This window comes from Chelmon rostratus, chromosome 17 (assembly GCF_017976325.1).
Source record: "Chelmon rostratus isolate fCheRos1 chromosome 17, fCheRos1.pri, whole genome shotgun sequence".
NCBI lineage: Eukaryota > Metazoa > Chordata > Actinopteri > Chaetodontiformes > Chaetodontidae > Chelmon > Chelmon rostratus.
Genome location: NC_055674.1, coordinates 6174960 through 6194112, shown reverse-complemented (window position 1 = coordinate 6194112; position 19153 = coordinate 6174960). Strand labels below are relative to the sequence as shown.

The 19153-nt window shown below is 42.5% G+C and overlaps 1 protein-coding gene across 2 annotated transcripts; it reads left to right on the top strand.

The window, feature by feature from the left end:
- Positions 1–7000: 7000 nt before the first annotated feature.
- On the top strand, positions 7001–17323 carry mylk5 (myosin, light chain kinase 5). Of its 2 annotated transcripts, XM_041956942.1 has the most exons (17): positions 7001–7333; positions 8670–8819; positions 9431–9583; positions 10360–10539; positions 11000–11035; positions 12108–12238; positions 12359–12512; positions 12600–12911; positions 12992–13100; positions 13498–13701; positions 13814–14031; positions 14116–14239; positions 15046–15198; positions 15279–15408; positions 15506–15593; positions 15719–15859; positions 15968–17323. In XM_041956942.1, exons 1-17 carry the CDS (start codon positions 7198–7200, stop codon positions 16171–16173), a joined length of 2625 nt encoding a protein of 874 aa, XP_041812876.1. In that variant the 5' UTR covers positions 7001–7197; the 3' UTR covers positions 16174–17323. The 2 variants fall into 2 exon arrangements, with proteins under 2 accessions (XP_041812876.1, XP_041812877.1); XM_041956943.1 differs by lacking the exon at positions 7001–7333 and having other exon boundaries at positions 8698–8819; positions 9427–9583.
- Positions 17324–19153: the final 1830 nt, after the last annotated feature.

The following is a 19153-nucleotide window of genomic DNA, read 5'->3' as shown; positions in this document are numbered from 1 at the left end:
AATCATTCTTACTGGCCCATTAATGTAATATTGCAGCGCTCTGAGCACCTGCATGTGCAGGTAAACAGGGTGTGTTAAACAGAGTGAGGTAGCTTTAATCCAGTCTGTGGCTATAGCTACTCTCCCGCCGGCCCCAGTAAGGCCTCAGGCTTTGACGATGACTTATGGAGTCGGCTCCTCTCTGGCGAGCACCAGCCCCCCTGTTTTAATGGAGGCGCTCTTAACAGCTCTTTCTGAGGAATTTACAGCCCTGGCCCCATCCCACTCCAGTCCAGGAGAGGGAAGGCAGGGAGGGAAGCACACTGCAGCCTTGTCCCAACACAGCCAGTAGTGGAAATGTACAGCTTCAGGCAAGGTGGCAGAGGAGCTCCTGTGTGAGCGTCGTGTGTGCCCATCACTCTCTCTCTGTATCTGTGTGTGTGTGTGTGTGTGTGTGTGTGTGTTCACTTGGCTGTATGTATTTGAGCTTGTGTAAATCTCAGTGAGAGAGTGAGTGGTTAAAGGAAGGCTCCAGTTCTGTAGATTTTCTCTGTAATTTTACTCCCTGCACGGCGTAATCGCTTCCATGTGGGCCCTCACCAACAACAGAGTGGTGGAGGGCCTCATTGCAAAGGTGGGAGTTAAACACAGAGACTCTTACAGGCTCACAAATGCTCGCTCTCACGGAAAAGGACTGCCAAGTCTGTTCACTAATATAACTGAAGGCAAGACGATGATCTTTTTTTACATTTCAGAAGGTTATTAAAATTTCTATCTGACTGGCTGTTACTTCAATCCTGCGAGTTTAATTAAAAGACTGTACTTAACTGTTTGGCCTTGGCATAGCAAGTCACAAATGTGCAATATCTCAGACCTGCACACAAGATTAAAATCTTATTTTTCCGATCTCTCAATTTGTGAAATAGCAGGAAGTCCAACATGCCTAATTTATGCTCATGAGTAATTTCCTTTGGAGATATTCAGAAGTTTTGTGGTGTTCCTTTGCATCCTGTGTTTTTGTGTGGCGGCTCCCACCACACATGTTGAGCTGTCGGCCTGGAATGCCCCAAGGACTGCTGGGCCAGACAGTCACGGTCAATGTGTGAAGCCAACAGAGCGAAAAACAACGCAACCTTTTGCACAACAGGGTCAGCATTTTAAAGACACCTCTGCAGAGCTCGTTTGCTGTTTCAGCCGCGGGGAAAAGAAATTATGAGGTGCAAGAGATCCTGATAGGAGAGATGGTATTTTAGGAAGTATGCAGTCAGAAAATGTAAAGACACGGGCAAGGTAATGTGATCTGACCTGAGACTGAATTTTAAAATCAACATTTGGAGTGCCAAACAGTTCACCTTAAGAATGAAATAGGTAATGTAACCATAGTTATGGTGAACAACGCCCCCTGCTGTTTCAGCTGATTTACTGCTACAGCACACACTGAAAAAAAAACAATAAACCATCCAAATAAATCATGATGAAATGGTCCCTCAGCAATAAACTACAGAGTTATTTGGTTAGTTGTTACCATGCATAAATCTATGCATAAATGCTGGATGAGCTTTAGTTTGACAGTCCATTATTTCCCAAAAGAAGGCCTTTTGCAGAGACACATCCACTTTTGTGGGAATAGTTAGTGGTGGTATGGCCAGCAGGCCACACAGCAGCTGTAGCCTCTCAGGACTACAGCCAGAGGCAATTTATGACTGTTTGTCTTGTCTTCCTGGGAGCTGCTGTGGGAGAAGTCAGGGGTCACCAGTCAGCTTAAGTGTTACATTTTTGCAGCACCTTGAAAGCCTCCTAATATTTTCACTGAAAAGTTGCATGTGTATGTCATTGTTTTATGAAGTAAGCACAGAATGTCAGTAGGGTCCTCAAGCCACAATCTGCTAGCTGTGAAGGAGGGAAGGAGAACATTTACTGTAAATAGTGCAGTGGAGGATGAAGTACTCTGTGATGCCACAGGGTTTTACCACAGGACGAGTCAAAGGCATGCATTCAAAAGTTAAAGCACAAAAGTGTCAGTGTCAAAATATACTTAAAGCGCTACAAGTAAAAGTATGCATTATGCAGAATGGCTAATTTCAGATTGGATTATAATTATTGATGTATCGATTATGAAATTTTAACATATATTTTACATGTTAATCAGGTCAGGAGAACAAATGCAAAACCAATGGTGGAATGTATCTAATTACATTTACTGAAGTAATATACTTTAATACAAACTTGAGGTGCTTGTACTTTACTTGAGTATTTCAATTTCATTTCATAAAATCCTGCTTTTACATGAGTGCATGAGTAAAAATAATGTAATGACATACAACAGTGTAGCAGTCACAGGGGCCTTACTTTTACACTTACCTTTAATTCTCTAAGTGTACATTTACATTTTCCTCGTTATAATTAGGTACTTTTTCTTATGGATAACATTTTCAATGGAGAACTTTTAAGTGAGTATTTTTACACTGTGGAGTTAGTACTTTTTTCAAGTCAAGAATCTGAATACTTCCTCTACCAATTATGCAAGACATCAACCAGAACTGAAGAATTACAGGAACATTGCTGCATTAACAAAGTGGAAATACTATGATAGTCACATGACTACAGTTAGTGTATATATGGGAGCATATACTGCTGGCATGTGCACAGTTCCCCTCTAGATGGCACCAGTGTCTTCTTTCTTAGTAAAGAGGCGTAATTAGCTGAACATTCAGTTTTAGATCATTGTTGTCAAGTGACCATTATGATTCCTTGTTTAACCTTTTGCTTAAAAACAACCAAACATTATGTCTTTATGGACACGAATATGACAGAAATGGGGATAAAATATTCTAAGACAGACAGAGGAAAAACAGGGTGACGTACAGAACTTGCCATGAAACATATAAAACAAAACAAACAAGGATGGAATAACAGTCACAATAATTGTTATAATGATAAACATCATGCAGTTACTGATGAGTGTAATTATCAACTATTTTAGTGGAAATGTATTGTTAAATGCCGCACTTGTGTTTACATGTGTGCTTGTGTGTATGGGAGAGAAGAAAATAATGCTAATAATAATAACACATGCATTGAAAAATAAATACTCAATGGAAAATAAGTGATTTTAAAACTAAATGGTTGATCACAATTCCCTGCCTTTTAGTGGAATTACCAACCTGACTGAACTTGACTGTCACAGTGCATTAGCATCACTTGTGGTAGCAGGTTTGGGGAAAAAGCAAACAAAGAAATGTTCAGAGGGCATTTCAGTTCACGCGGGCGAACCTGTTCATGTGAATGCAAAGGCATGTTGTTAGATACATGCGCTTTCAGATTTCAGACATGATACATATGAATCCAGGGGTATGAGGTATGATTTGCTATCGTATGACACTCTTAAGTTTTTAATATGGAGACACTTCATATTGAAAATACTAGAATTATTTCATCATATGTTTGTTAACTGACTCATTAATATTAGAGGTCTATGATGTAAGCATAAAAATAAGAAGTTCACAGTGTTATTGTAAAGAGATGGAAAAAGAAACAATGCTTTGATATCATGCTTTTTTTTTACCATACAATGAATAGTTAATAAGTTTAGTCTCTTAGTTCAGTACTTTCTCATTCTTATGCCATTTCCATCGTTACTTTTTTTTTTATTCAACACGTTGTCGATAGATTCAACATCTTTTTCATCTGCTCACTTGCAGAAGTTTTGCATTTGCACTAACTTCCTCAAACAGATGTCAAGAAACACACTGTCATGTTTTTCACCAGAAATAATGATCAAGTGGCATCGTTACTTCTTGTTGCTGGGCAGTATTTACAGCATGCAGTCTTACATTTGTGCTGTAGCAATATGTGATTTCTACCTGTTGCATGTAGCAGTTTCAGGATCATAGTGCGATGTTGTCATGCTTTTCTTTCTGTCTTGCACAAGAAGATGAATCATTCACCTTTCACTGTCTTTAAAGGCAAGTTTTAAGCTTCGTGTTCGCTCACGTTGCATCAGTTTCACTTTTAAGGCACTGCACAGATTCCGATCCAGACCAAATTCTTCCTTCGCCTTGTTGTGACAATCTCCAGTCTACATCTATCCCCTGACTTTAGATTAAGGAGCCATGGTGGATAACTCTCTAAAGACAGAGATCTTTTAGTTTCATCATGGCAGTCATTCCAGGGCAGAGAGCAGACCAAACTACCCTCATGCTGCTGACTGGTAAAAGCTGCAGCATGTAGACGGGGGAGGTAGATTAATGGGTCAGTCAGCATGTCTCCCTCCTGCTCTGGACTCCATTGTGTGTAGTAAGTGGCCCCGTGCCTAAATGACATTAATTATGCTCCTACAGGTCAAGGCTCTGTGGGAGAAATGCAGCATTATCAGTCAGCTTCCTCTTAATGAGCAGCTCTGCAGCTTCAGGGTCTCTGCTAGCTTTCTCTGCGTGTGTTTTCCTTTTCACAGGAAGCTGTCACATCTTATTTAAAGCTTCTATCAGACCTTATTAGATGTGGTGTCTGTCATAATGTGCTACATCTGTAACGTGGTGGTTTGTTTTCGTGCTGTGACACTCTCTTAGTATCAGAACAATTATTAGCTTGGTTCCATGATTCTTTGATATATTGTTTTGTGGAGTCAATCAATGCCTTTGGAGGCATGGAGGATGTCCATCTCCTGCAAATGCAACTCATTCCTTGACCTGTCTGTAGGATTGGTGCTGTTATTGTTATTGATGAACTTCTGAATTGAGATACCTTGTTACAGCTCTGTTAAGCTCATCCTTTGACATTATGGAAGCCTTGTAGGGGTCCTCTGCCACTTATTTCTTCCCTTTTTCCTATTTTTCCTTTTCTGTGAACACTTATGGAGCTCAGAATTTTTTTTGTTGGATTTTGTTTGTTATTTTGGCCTTGGAGACCCTGATTCTGTCTTTTTAGTTGGTCATTCTCTGGTCGTTGTTATCTTTCTGTTACACTTGAAGTGTTTCAGCAGCCTTTTCTTGAAGTTTTGGTCCCTTTTATAAAAAGATTTTTGGGTGTTAAGTTAAGTTTCTCCATGTGTTCTCCTAGACATTAAGCAAAGGTCTTAACATAAGTGGAATATCTCTGTGTTTTAAGTTTCTAGTTAAGTGCAGTTCATTCTGAACGGTTTGGTCGATAAAGGCCCCAGCAGATGATCCTGATGCTGCTGCTGCTGCAGGGGTGGCTTTGGATGTAAGTCGCCCTGAGGTCCCTAAAGATGTGTCGAGTCCTCCCACTGCTGCTAAACTAGTTGAGGGAAAAATCGCCTCCCTCGCTGCAGAGCCATTTTCTATTGACTCTTCTCCACTGTCTAATGTGGGTGCCTGCGTAAAGTTGCACTTAGCCCATCTGGAACTCGAAGCAAAAGAAAAAGCACAAGAAGAGGAGTAGGGTTTAAGTTAAGCTGCTGTAAACTCGGAGCTGAAACCAATATCAAAATCCTCCAGCTGGAGTTTGTCTCAAGAGTGCTATTGACCCTTCTGCTGTGTTCCCTCCTTCAGCTCCAACTCCTCCAGCCTTTGCTAATAACAAGAACATCGCCCTGGTGCCTCCAGTCTGGCACACTGAACTAAAAGCCTGTTTGAGTGCATTCGATCAGATTGCTGCTGCCTTGCGTTGGCACGAGGACGTCTGGCCTCTACTACTGCAGTGCAAATTGGTTGGCGAGGCACAAGTGGCTTGTTCAGCCCGCTCCATCTCACCTGATCTACATCCAATCGGCAGTGGAGTTGGAGTTTTGTGGACAGCTACGGAGCACAGAATTGTCTCTTTTGTTGTTGTTTTTTTCTGCAGGACAGTTGAGGTTTCATTTTCTAGTTGTCTGGGTTTTGTTATTTAGGCCTCGGAGACCCCTGATGCCCTTTTCTGTGACATTAATTTGTCACTCTCTGTTAATCATTCTGTTGATGCTGTTGATTCTTACCCCTGAAGTGTTTCAGGAGCCTTGACATTTTGCTCTCCTTTTTGAAGAGGTTTTTGGGTGAGCTTGTTAGGTTCTTCCTAACAAGCTCACCCTGTTTCCCTGGACATAAGCAAAAGGTCGTAACTGGGCTGGGCTAGTCTCAAAACAACAATTATTGAAATATGTTTTACATCTTTTACAGAGCAATTACTCCAACAAATTTGCATGTATGCAGTCATACATGTACAGAAACGTCCTTGCAGTGGTATCTCTGTGTGTGCAGCCCGTCGGTAAATGTTTGATTTGGGAATTCTTCCCTCACAGAAACTAAAACAAGCCCCTCACAGTGCTATTCTGTGTGATCTCTGATGTGGAATTTAGGAAGCTGGGATGGCTGCGGAGTGGAAAGAGATGTTAGAAAAGCACCTCAGAGGGCTTCTGTTATGTTCACTGATCACAACAGGTCTAGAATCTGTTGCATCCTATAATAAGCAATGCAGATTGCGTGATGTATTGGCCTGACATCTCAGCAACACATGTTCATCACGAGAACAACAGCAGGACCCTCTTGAGACGTCTCAGGTTGCCATAGCAGCAGGTGGGTCTGCTGAAGTGACGGTGTTACCCTGGAAACGGCCACTGTGTGTGCTGGGATATACCGTACCGGGGCAGGTGCTCAGACGTAAGGCCTCGCAGGATTAACGAGCCTGTCCTGCACAATCACGGCTTTACAGTCCACAGGAGTTAAATGAACCTTTGCTGGCAACACAAAGTTCAGTTGCAGCATTGATAAGTGAGAGGTCAAACAGAACGATCGATAAACAGCAGCGCATTCAACAAACATCACACAATACGACCTTTGGCTGGGTGGGTAGATAAGCCCAACCCCTTCCTCCCACAAGCCCTCTTTCTGTCTTTCCTTGTTTATGTGTTTTTATGTGTAGTGCGTGTCTATTAGTCACAATAATAAAGACAGGGGTTTGAGAAGTGGGTGGGGTGTAGAGCGACTCTGGCAAGATAAGGAGATGCTTGCCCTGCCCGAGAAGGCCGAAACAAAATAGAAAGGCTGGTGATGTAGGTGGAGTTAGTGTCGATCAGGGGAGGGTGAGAAAAGAGGGCCCGAACATGTGCAGAGAAGTGTGAGGATTGAGGGCAGAGCTGAAAGAGAGGCAGAGTGTTGGTTTTACAGATCAAGCAGAAGAGGCCCACGCAGCCGCGACATAGCAAGGAAGTGTGATAATCAGCTTGGGAAATGACTGTGTGAATTATCTGCTGCTTATTCACAGGCCGGGACGCTCTAAGCAGAAATGAACGGGGATGGCAGCAAGCAGCGTTATGTGTCAACCTTCAGGATGCACATCAAGCCGCCCTGTGCATCGCCCGCACCAGGAAACGGACCAGGAGCCGTTGACACCAGGACTCCAGATAAATGTGCTGACACAGGTAAAGGCTGCACGAGAGAGGGAGGGAGCGAATTAATAATTCAGGGGTGTGTGTGTTGGATTGAGGTCCACTGGTAGCATTTACCATGTTTTTAATGTCAGCATTTGTGCAGACAAGTCAGAACATGGTGATGCCTCTTGAAAACAGTTTGGTGCACTGCAAAAACAAATCTGTTTAGTTTTTCTCCTGTTCTCCCGTTAAAAGAGAAACTGAGATCACTCACTTCGGGTTTGAAGCTTTTAAAGTTGTCATGTTTCAGTATCTGATAGTTTACTGCATTGAGGATCTTTCACTTCCATGACAGCCCTCATTGAACACTAAATGTTACATGCCCTCAAAGCTTGAGAGCACGCTTCCTCTCTCTTCTTTCTATATTTTTACTGATATAAAAATGTGACTTTTACTGCAAACCCCTGCTCAGTGGAATTCTTTCATTGTGAATTGTCATTGGACAGACATTATCACACACACCTGCCTGTCAGATGACAACTTTTAACAGCAGCTTTTAAATGTCAAATTATCAGAGACCCATAAAACAGAATTTATGTCAACTTGATCGCAGTGCTTTGAAAGTTTCATTTTAAACACCACCGGAGGGTTTTTCAGAGCAGCCTGTAAGCCTTTAGTTCACCTGAGTTATGACTGACGTTGCTGACCCTCCAATAAAAGCTCCATGTGCTCTGTAAGTCATCAGGCTTTACAGAGAGCCTAGTAAACACTGGCTAAAGGTTGACGATAAACCAAAACTAGTATTCTGTATATGGCTTTACGTGGTATTATAACAAAAAATCAGTTTTGTTCCACTTTTACACAATGTTCGGTCAAGGTACTATACTCCACCTGACAGGTCTCTGTAAAGGCACTTAATTATACTGGTGATACCACTCAATGAAAAAGCTCTGACTTCAGTGAAATTACTGGATTGAAAGTAAGACTTAGACGTGCTTATGTAATGTATATGTATTTTGAAGCAGAGGATTGATGTTCGTGCTGTGGTTTTAAGGACAGTGGCGATCCGAATTCATGTGAAATTTAACAAGACAGAAAAGGAAGAACAAAAAAAAGAGAAGTTCTGTTCTGGTAGGTGAGAAGATGGAACGCTCTCTGTCGGCAGCACTGCTAGCAGGTGTTATTTCAAGTAAGACAAGGCTAGTGTGAGCATGCACCAGTTGGTGTGTGAATTCATGTAAAGACACAAAATATTCTGGTCAAATGTTGCATTATAAATATGTACTGAAGACCAAAAGGAAAGCAGGCAGGCTAACATGAGAAACAAGTGCATGTGTTGATCTTGTTTTCCGTGTCTGACTCCTTACCTCTTCTCCTCCACATCCAGGGTCTCTTAATCTCCCCTCCTGTAAACGCCTGGATCCACCCGTCTTCATAGAGCCCCTGCAGGACTGCTGTGTGGACGAAGGAAGTGACATCACACTGCGGGGGGTTGTCACAGGAAGTCAGCCAATCCGAGTGTCGTGGTTGCACAATGGTGAGCAGGGACAATTTACACTGCTGGACAAATGTGATCCACAGTACTCTAAGGCCCAGAAAGATTCACTGAAAGCAAACATAGCAAAACATAGTGTCTGATTTCCACTTTATTTTGTCATACATTAAATAAGCAAGAACTCACCTCTTAATTTTTGCGTTAATTGACTATAAATTCTGGCACAAAATTCAACACTTTGGGACATTTCGCCTATACTGTTGTCTGTTTGTGCTTGTTGCAACACAATGCAGCTCATATTCCAACAGATGATTTTTTATATCTGCACCTTGCCAACAGATGAAAACATACTCTGTGTCTTTTTGCCTGATTTCCTTTAACTCAGCCTGCGGTGTTTGGCATTTCTGGAGACCTTGAGATGTTTATCATAATTCAAACCTAAATGTAGGTTTGAACAATGCCTGGCCAAGCACCAAGCATTTGTAATGACAGATCCACAACAGGGTTTAGGAGGTCAACAGCATCTTTTCTGCTGTATCCGGCATCATTGTCAGCCCTTCCTTTCTCACATGCTTTCTCTTCGTTGTTCTTTCTTGCCCATTACACTTGTAGGAGGGAGTGTTTCTAGCTTGTTTCTTTGCTCCTATGGGCAGGTGAAGTGGCCCGTTTTGGCAAGCCTTCCTTCAACGGCAGGGAGCTGAGTTTTGTGGTGACGGAGTGCTTGCCGGAGGATGCTGGGGCTTACACCTGCTTGGCAGAAAACAGCGCAGGGAAGACATCCTGCTGCGCTGCTGTGTTTGTCAGAGGTGAGCGAGACACTGGGACACAGTGGGACACACTGGGACACACTGGAGATGGTACTATAATGCACATTAGAGGCAATTCATGCATTCATCACACAATTTGCTGAGAATTATGAACTCTGCCTCTTGTAAGTTGCAATGCAGCACCTTTCATGTAATGGAATATTTATTCTGTTATTTACTCTGATCAGAATAAATAGCCCAGGTCAAAAGATTAGTATTTTTTTTGTGTGTGTGTGTTAGAAATAATTCAAGTATCGAAAAGCCATTACAAGTACATTTGTACTTTTTGTGCTTAATTTGAAGTATGTCTAACATGTACTTTTAAAAAGTGTACTTCTAAATAGACGTCATTAAGTTCTACTTAAATGTATTAAAAATGAATATACTAGTTCTGCAATACTTAAAGTGGTATTTCAACATATATATAAGAGACTGTAGTTTATTGTAAGTATATTATAAATATGGTGGTGTCACATTAAAGTGTACTTTAATTTATTCATTCAGTACACTTAAAGTTTGTAAAAAAAAAAAAAGAGGCAATTTAGCATAATATTTACACTTCAAGTATTACTCAAGAGGTACTCATGAACTATTTGTGTACACTTATGTATACTTGAAGGGGACAAAAATAGCACAAAGTGTACTCAGTGCGTTCTTCAAATAGTATTATTTAAGTACAGTATTTTTTCACCTGGGAGGAGTTTCCCAGAGCCACACTTTCATTTCTGATGTTCTGCGGTCTCTTCTCCTTTTCCTCTTTCTGAAAACCAACCCAGACTTTGAAACTATCTATAGCGTGCAGAATCGTGCCTCAGATATCCCCACTTCTGCATCCAAGAGCACTATGGAGAATGGAAGGTCACCACAGACTCCCAAAGAAGAGCTACAGAAGTTCGGAGGATCTATTTGCTCCCCTACAGGCTCCGATAAGCTTAGCCCAGTCTCAGCTCCAAGAGGTAATGCCACAATGATTAATTTCACACATAAATGCAGAGGATTTGATCTGTTTGGACCATATTAGTGGTCAATGTATTGCTTATAACAACATATACAATGCAGCTTCCTTCCTTTCATGTTTTGTTGCACCAAGAAAATATCTTGTGCTCTTTACCATTGTTTTGACCTCTGCCGGACATCCATGTTATATTTTTAAACGAATAGGAAACACATCATTTCCACTCCTCGTGTGATTGGCTGTCGGGCAACATGTATAGCAGTCAGGAATTACATATGTAGCTTTTTGATACACCCACTCAAGGCTCTCAGTCCCAAGTGAACACCATGTAGGGGAGTGGACAGTGCACAGTTCAGTGAAACTTGCCGAGTCTGTACACTGATAGCCATAGAACAGAAAAGCAGAGCCACACCTCTGTCCACGTCCACTAAAACCTACCTGCACTTCATCTGTCTCTGCAGAAGTCATCCCGAAGAAGAGAGCCAACTCGAGGACAGGTGAGAAACACACACGCATCATTTTTTAACCTCCTCGCCCACTATGATATTAATGTATTAATATTAATGTAACCCATCTGTCCGAGTCTGCTTTTTTGTGCGTGAGCTGCTTCTGATGCTGTTGTGGTTTGCTCCTGCAGCTACACCTTCTTTTTTGTTCTTGCTATAATGTTGTCGGGCTCGACGCTATTGTGCTCCCATTTACTGGGGGAACTTTACCCTAGGGAGTAGGCTGCAACAATAAAAGCATGAAGAGCTCACATAATGAGGTCTGAATGTCTGTTATGAGTGCACACTCTGAAAGGCAAACTGTTTTTTTTTTTTTTTTACGGTGGCTTTGTTGTTTATGCTTTCATAAATTAGATGTAAGTGATGGTTGGAAAGGGAGAGGCAATAAATTAAGCATCAGGCTGCCTGTTAAGAGGATAAACTGTAGCTACTAAAGCCATTTAAGCGCCATTTTATCAGATTGCCTCTAGTCAAATTCACCATCCTGATGCTGCAGTATTTGAATACTGACAGTGTGAGAGATGATGTTAACTCCAGCTCATATATGGAGTTTTCAGATCGAATGTAAATACATGGTTTCATTATGCACATACTGTGACTATAGGATACAATACAAGCAAATGTGCGTTCTGTGTTTGCTTCCATTAAGAATGTTTGCCTAAGTAAACAGTGTGAAACATATCATGGAAGCGGGATGCATTGGCATCTTCAAAGAACTAGTTTAACATTGTTTACTGCGGTTGATTACACAAGGACTGGTTGTGCTTGTGTGGTGTAGGTCATCTGCGTTTTGCATTTGTTTTCACTTGAGACACTTGGTCTGCAGTGTGCTACAATAATAAGGGTCTCAGAGGAAGTAACACACTTCCAGCCTGTACAGCCTAAACCACAGATTACTTAAACCCATCCCACTACCAGGCGTTTTCTCTGCCCCTCTGTCTTTATCTCACGCACCACACTGGAAAGCTTCCTTCCAGAATGAGGTTTTAGGCCTTCAGCTCGACCGTGGTACCACAATGAGCAGGCAGGCTCGGAGTCAAAACACTTTGTTTTGTCCTTGCAGGCCCAGCACTACGTTTTGAAAACCCTCCACAACACGTCAAGGTCGAGGTGGGACAAACTGCCCGGCTGACGTGTTTTTTCTCACACGGCAGTCCTCCTGTAGTGTCGTGTTGGATCAGAAACAAAGAACAGGTGTTGTCATTTTTATGCTGAATTACAAAACATCCACTTTCTGCCATCCCAATGTTATTGCCTCCACTGTCCATCAACATCTCACTCTGTCTCTTTTTCTTGCGCACTTTATGTCTGCAGATAGTGGATGGTCCAGAGCTGCGGGCGGAAAACACAGATCTGAGCAGCACGCTGGTTATAGCAGAGGCTAAACCACAGCACACAGGTTGCTATACTGTTGTAGTGAGGGACCGCAAGAGCTCAGCTCAACACACACTCACCCTTTCTGTCATAGGTAAGACAACACACACACTGCATTGTCAGGACCATGTGAAGTAAGTGTGCGGTTGCTCGAGCATTTTGCGCATCATCATCCCACCAGAGAGGCCGCAGCCCCCTGCCTCCTGCCCTGTGATCTCCCTCGTCTCCACCACCAGCCTTGTGCTGTCCTGGTCGGGCCCCTGCTACGACGGAGGCAGTGCCGTCCTGGGTTATGTGGTCGAGGTAAAGAACCAAGGACGTGCCGAACCTGGGGAGTGGAGCGAGCTCACTGCCCAGTGTAAGAGTACCTCCTACAGAGTGTCCACTGGCCTGCAGCCTCAACAGGAATACTGCTTCAGAGTGAGGGCCTACAACGAGGTGGGAGTAAGTGAGCCAGGACCAGTGTCACCAGTGGTTAGGATGGAAAAGAAAGGTGAGGTGATATGGGTACCACATTTGAAAATAGAGCAAATATAATGAGGTTTATATCACAGCTGTTGTGTCTGTGTGTAGATTCAGACAAGCTGCAAGAAGAGGAGGCCCCTCAAGCCTTCACCTGTATCACTATCGACTCCTCCCACAAAGTCACAGATCACTACAATTTGCATGAGAAACTGGGAATGTGAGTATCTTTCAGGAACAAACCGCATTTTCCAAAAACATTTTCCCATCAGATAGCGCTTGAGATGAAGTTGACATTTCAAGGGAAAAAAAACTTCCGTATTATGAGCGTGGGTTTTAATGAAGGGGGGAAATCCTGCCAAGTGCAACAGATGGAGGATTAAAATACATGCATGTAGAGACATGGTCCTACTCCAGTAAGCAACAGATGTACGCCAATGCAGGTTTGAGAACACCAGTGGTTAATGGCAACTGTTTTACCCTTGACTGACAGGAGAAGAAGTAGAAAGGTCGTGTTCTGGGCTTTATTATCACTCTATTTTGTGATGGGCTCGCTCCATGACATCTTCTTTCTTAATGTCCAGAGATAGAAATGGCTAAACTTGTCTCTTCATTAGGGGAAAGTTCGGCCTGGTGTTCAAGCTAACCCACAAAGAGACAGGACGCGTGTGCGCTGGAAAGTTCTACAAAGGCCGACGGGCCAAGGAGAGGGAGGCCGCCCGTAAAGAGATAGAGCTGATGAACTACCTCCACCACCCCAAACTGGTTCAGTGCCTTGCAGCATACGATCACAGGCCTGAGATGGTCATGGTCATGGAGTTGTGAGTAACATCATGGAAGCCCATAGAGGCTGAATTCTTACAGCACCTGGAAATGCTGGTTGCATAAAAGTAAAACAGTAACCAGTAAGTAGCCACTGTGGTTTGTCTGTAGCATCGCAGGCGGAGAACTGTTTGAACGTATCGTGGACGACAGCTTTGAACACACAGAGCCCGCCAGCGTTCGCTACATGCAGCAGATCCTGGAGGGGATCGCCTACATGCATCAGCAGAACATAGTCCATCTGGACCTCAAACCTGAAAACATTGTGTGTGCCGACACCACTGGCACCTCCATAAAGATCATTGATTTTGGATTAGCCAGCAGGCTTGGTACGTGAAATTTATATCTTTTAACATCTACTTGCCTTTCTAGTAAACGTTTCAATACCAAATTGTGGCATTTCTGTTTAACAGATGACAACACACCTCTGAAGGTGATGCACGGGACTCCAGAGTTTGTGGCACCTGAAGTGATCAGCTATGAGCCTGTGAATTTGGCCACTGACATGTGGAGCATTGGGGTCATCTGTTACATATTGTGAGTGTAACCCTTTCAACACTAAATAGATAGTTTGGCATTTTGGGAAACTCTTGCCAAGAGCTGGATGAAATATGGGCAATAAATATGAAGCTACATCCAGCAGACAGTTAGCTTAGCTTAGCACAAAGACTGGTCAAAGGGAGAAAACAGCTCGACTCGCTCTGTCCAAAGGTAACACTTGCCGGCACCTGCTGGAATCTCAGCTGGTTACCTGGCATTCCAGGAAGTTACTGCACCCAGCCAAGAAATAGCCTGCCACATAAAACCATAACATGTGGTTTTATACTATTATTCTTGCAACACACTGCACAAACTAAAGATGTTAATTAGTAAGCTTTAGAGGTGCTGGTATATGGATTTGCTACCTTTGGACAGAGTGTTTCCATTCCAGTTCGTGCTAAGCTGGTGGTAGCTTCATATTTACCACATACTTGAGAGTGATATCAAACTTCTAACTCTTGGAAAGCAAGTGAGAGTATTTCCCAAGATGTAGAACCATTACTTAAAGCAATTTATTGTGTCAGGCGTATTTTTTCCATCTGAAGTAGTGAGAGCAGATTTTTTCAGTGAATGGGAACTAGGATGGAGTCAGATGGGCCCACGTTCATCAAACTGACCTAATCCAATTTATCTCTAGGTCAAAAGGCTCCTTAACAACTGATAACCACTCTAAGAAACAAACTGTAGACCCTTAGGTCTGATTGAGCAACTCTTTTATATGACTGTTTTACTGACTTTTAATGCCACCTAGTGGACGTCGGTTGAAACTGTCCATATAATTTCACTGCTGTCGTCCTCTTCAGGCTGAGTGGTGAGTCCCCGTTCCAGGGTAACAGCGATGCAGAGACCCTGGCCTTGGTCACAGCTGCCCAGTGGGAGTTTGATGAGGAGAGCTTTGATGAGATTACAGATGAGGCCAAAAATTTCATCAGCTCCTTACTCAACAGGGACACCAGGTGATTTAATAAACACAGAGCTACAGCACAGCCTCCAGCTACCACCTATAACACTCTCTCTCACTCTGTGTGTTTCCCAGGCGGAGGATGTCCTGTGCAGAGGCGCTTGCCCACCCTTGGATGGCAGCATTTGAGTCCGGAGATCTTGCCACCACCAAGAATCTGTCCAAGGAGAAGATGAAGAGGTTTCTAGCCAGGCAGAAGTGGAAGGTGATGCCTCAGCAGAGTGCTTTTTTGTTATTCTTTGAGTTTGAGGTGATGTTGTTTGTATTCTGCTCCAGACTTTTAAATGCTTTTTGTTCCATAGAAAGCAGGTAAGGCCATGTTGGCCCTGAAAAGAATGGCTCTGCTGTCCAAAAGTGACAGCTGCGCATCTCCTACCAGCCCTGGAGAGGGTAAGTCACTTTCTTTAATTATTATATAATTATCATTTTAGTTTCATGGTTTAACCTACTGAATAGCAGTCCTGGGGTTTCACCTCTCTTTCATCTACTTCCTCATTCCTGCTGGCTTCCCGCAGACTCACCCCTGAGCCCGGAGGCAGAGCATGCCCTGCAGTCCCTGGAGTGCAAGATGCAGGGGCCGCCCCAGTTCACCCAGAGCCTGGAGGACCAGACAGTAGCTCAGGGCTCCAGTGCTCGTCTGTCATGCCACCTCACAGGTACACATGACTTTCTTGAGGCCTTCATTCAAAAGCAATGACTTGAGACTTGGACTTAGGCTGAAAGACATGCATCCCTGTTCTCACCTGTCCCATCTATCTTGACAGGATATCCTGACCCAGAGGTGGTGTGGTTGTGTGGTAAAGAGCCTGTGGTGGAGTCTCCCACAGTGCAGATAGAGTATGAGGAAGATGGCTGCTGTACTCTGGTCCTAGCCAAAGTTGGGCCAGAGGACACCAACGTTTACACCTGTAGAGCCACCAATGACCACGGGGAGACATTCTGCTCAGCCAAGCTCACTGTTAGAGAGTAAATTAATTATTTATGTACGCATAGATAAAATGTATAAGCATAATGTTCTTTAGTGCCTTGAACAGTTGGATTGTACAGTCACTTTATTACAAATAGGGACCAAGCTGTACATCCTGGGCTGTGGCTAGAAATGTATGCATTTATTAATGTACAAAATATATGAACAGAAGCACATTGCTACAGAGCTATGAGCATAGATAAAGGTTGATATTTCTTCATGGGACTAAGATTCACTGTTATTCACTGTCTTCAACGACATGTTCAGCTAAAATCATGATTCTATCTCTTACTTTGGCTCATGGGTGAATAATTTAAAGATGCCCTTCAAAACCAGCTGGCAATATGAATAAAGCTGAGACTTCTTTTGAATAGCAAACAGGCCTGAAATGATGTTGCTTGAATCACATAGTGAAGATCTGACTTAAAATGACATAAAATGTTGGATAAACCTTTTTTGGTTTTTTTATACATGAATATCCTGCTTGAGGAGCATTTGCTAAAGCTGCAGTCCCTGGCAGTCGGCAACAATATAGGTAGCCCTCTCCTTATGTATCAGTTTGCAGGGTCTGGTCCAATAACTAGCAAAATGACAGTAATCCTTGGCATTTTATCCTATGACAGACATTGGTGTTGCTGAACTCACTTTAACTGGGTTTCCAGAAGCTGTGTTTCTGTGTTCAATGAAGTTTCTCCTCAGGAACATGTGTGTGCATGGAGGCTGCCATGCTGTTGAGGAAATAACTGTTTTTTTTATGTCATATATTGCCTTTGCAACTTGTCATGTGGATCTTTTGTGTTACTCTGATGGAGTTTGTTATGTGGGGGGTCATGGTGCCTTTTTCCAGTTGCTGGATCTCCATTTTCTTCTGACTTCTCTGATTCTTTGAGCCACAGCCACACTTCCACACTTTCAGTTTTCAACAATAGCTTTAGCCAAGTTTTCCCGTTTCACCCACTAATCAATGTGTTGTGACTGTCAGTAGTTTTACAATAGAATAGAAATGATCTTTCTGAATCCTGTGTACTACACTTGTTTTATATATTCAGTTCTTCTGGACCAATGTTGAATATGCTTTTGATTATATGTGGGACGAAGAATAATTTAGAGAAAAGAGCTGTTATTTTTATTACGGGATAAACGATTTGGAAATGCCTTCTGTCGTTTCTTTTTCTATTTTGAATCTTCACAAGCCAAATTCTCCATTGTTAGGGCCACCAGTTGATGTCACATGAGCAACTTGTGAATTTGTGTGTGTGTGTTGCCAAAGCATGTGCCCAGTCATACAGGCAGATATTTCCATGACATAACAGAAGGTTGGCAAAATATCTGGGACTTTCTGTATGCAGGTTGAATTTCAGACTGTAAACAGTACAATCCACCTGTAGAGAGGTCTCCACATTTATATGGAGAGTTGCTTCATCTGAGTCTATTGTTATTGTTGTTAGCAATGCATTTGTTTTAACATCTTTTGGAAGGACATAATGAATCAGTATATGCAGCTCAACCCTTGCCTGGTTGAAAAAGATAATTTGTGCACAGTTGAGCACCAAAACAAAATGTAAAAGAATTTTTCCCTTTACCTTCCTGGCTTTCTAAAATCATGTTTAATTAGGCCTAATACACTTAAGCCTAATTAAATAAACTACACTTTGTTCGAGCAACTATTCACAAAGATGGTCTGCAGTCACACTGTTCAGTTCTCCCTCAACCTCAGATGTTGGCATCTTTTTGGATTTGGTGTTAAGGATACCATCAGATTTGTGGGTTTCCTTCTCAATCCAAGGAGCCCAGTGTTCATGACATGGAATAACCACAAATGGGCTTGTTGAGGAGCCTAAAAATATTAGGAAGAGGGTCATAGTCACCATAATCAATGCAAAATAATAAAAGGGTAAAACAACAAAAAGCCCCTGCAGGCCACTGACACAGAAGCATGGTACAGTTTAGTGGTAACATAAGACAAAATTTGACATCTAGACACCTGAGTTTCCACACTTTCCTTTCGTTTTATTGCTTTTTCACAATAAGGGCAATGTAAATGACCCGTGGGTCTGCATTGCAGCTTTCATCTGCAAAGTATGTTGTCTACAAGGGCACAGGGCAGTTTTTAATGGTGGGAACCACGGAAAAAAACATCTGTAACATCAATATTAAACAATGCGCAAATTCTACAGCTATGAGGATGCATTTTTGATAAGGGCATCCATGTGTCTCTGGGTCGTACTGCTTCCAGTTGTCTTGGATTTGAGACACAGGAGGATGTGAAACTGAAATTTAGCCACTGTATTTCGAAATCGTCCCCAGCCTTAACTACTGAATTTGCAGACTTTTCAGACTGTGACATTACGGCTTTGAATTTAGTAGACAGACATGACAGCTATGGCTAGTTTGTCCACATTTATCTATAACAGCTAACCACAACAAAGCAATGAAACACAACGAAATACCACGTCTAACACTGTAAAACTCCAGCTCTGATTAAATGCTAATGCAGTTTACAATTAATTACTTTGACCATGATGTTTTGAGGCATTCGCTCGCTTTGAAACCACTGAAAATTAAGTTCTACAAGTCGCAACAGGCTAAATGCTCAAGTTGTCCATTTCCAGCTAAAGCTAATTGCGCATGTGCAACAGCATAGAAGGCCCCGTCACGGGGTAGTCCAGTAGACTGCCTGTTTAAAATCAGGATGTTATACATCATCACACGTGGTTTGAAGTGTTTATCATCCATCTCATCAAATCTGAGAATAGCTGACATTTAAAACAAAATAATCTTAACAGTTTGGATTTTTGGATAGTGTGAATAACCTATTTTTCGTACTGGAATGATCTACAGTTATCCGTGGTCTCATTTCCAGTGCGGTCCTGTGGTGTGGTCTACTTGTAGTCAACTAATTTTGTACTGTGCTTCTATTTTGAAAGGCACATGTGGCTCGCGTGTAGATGAAGTATTAATAGTGTGATGTTTACAAATGACT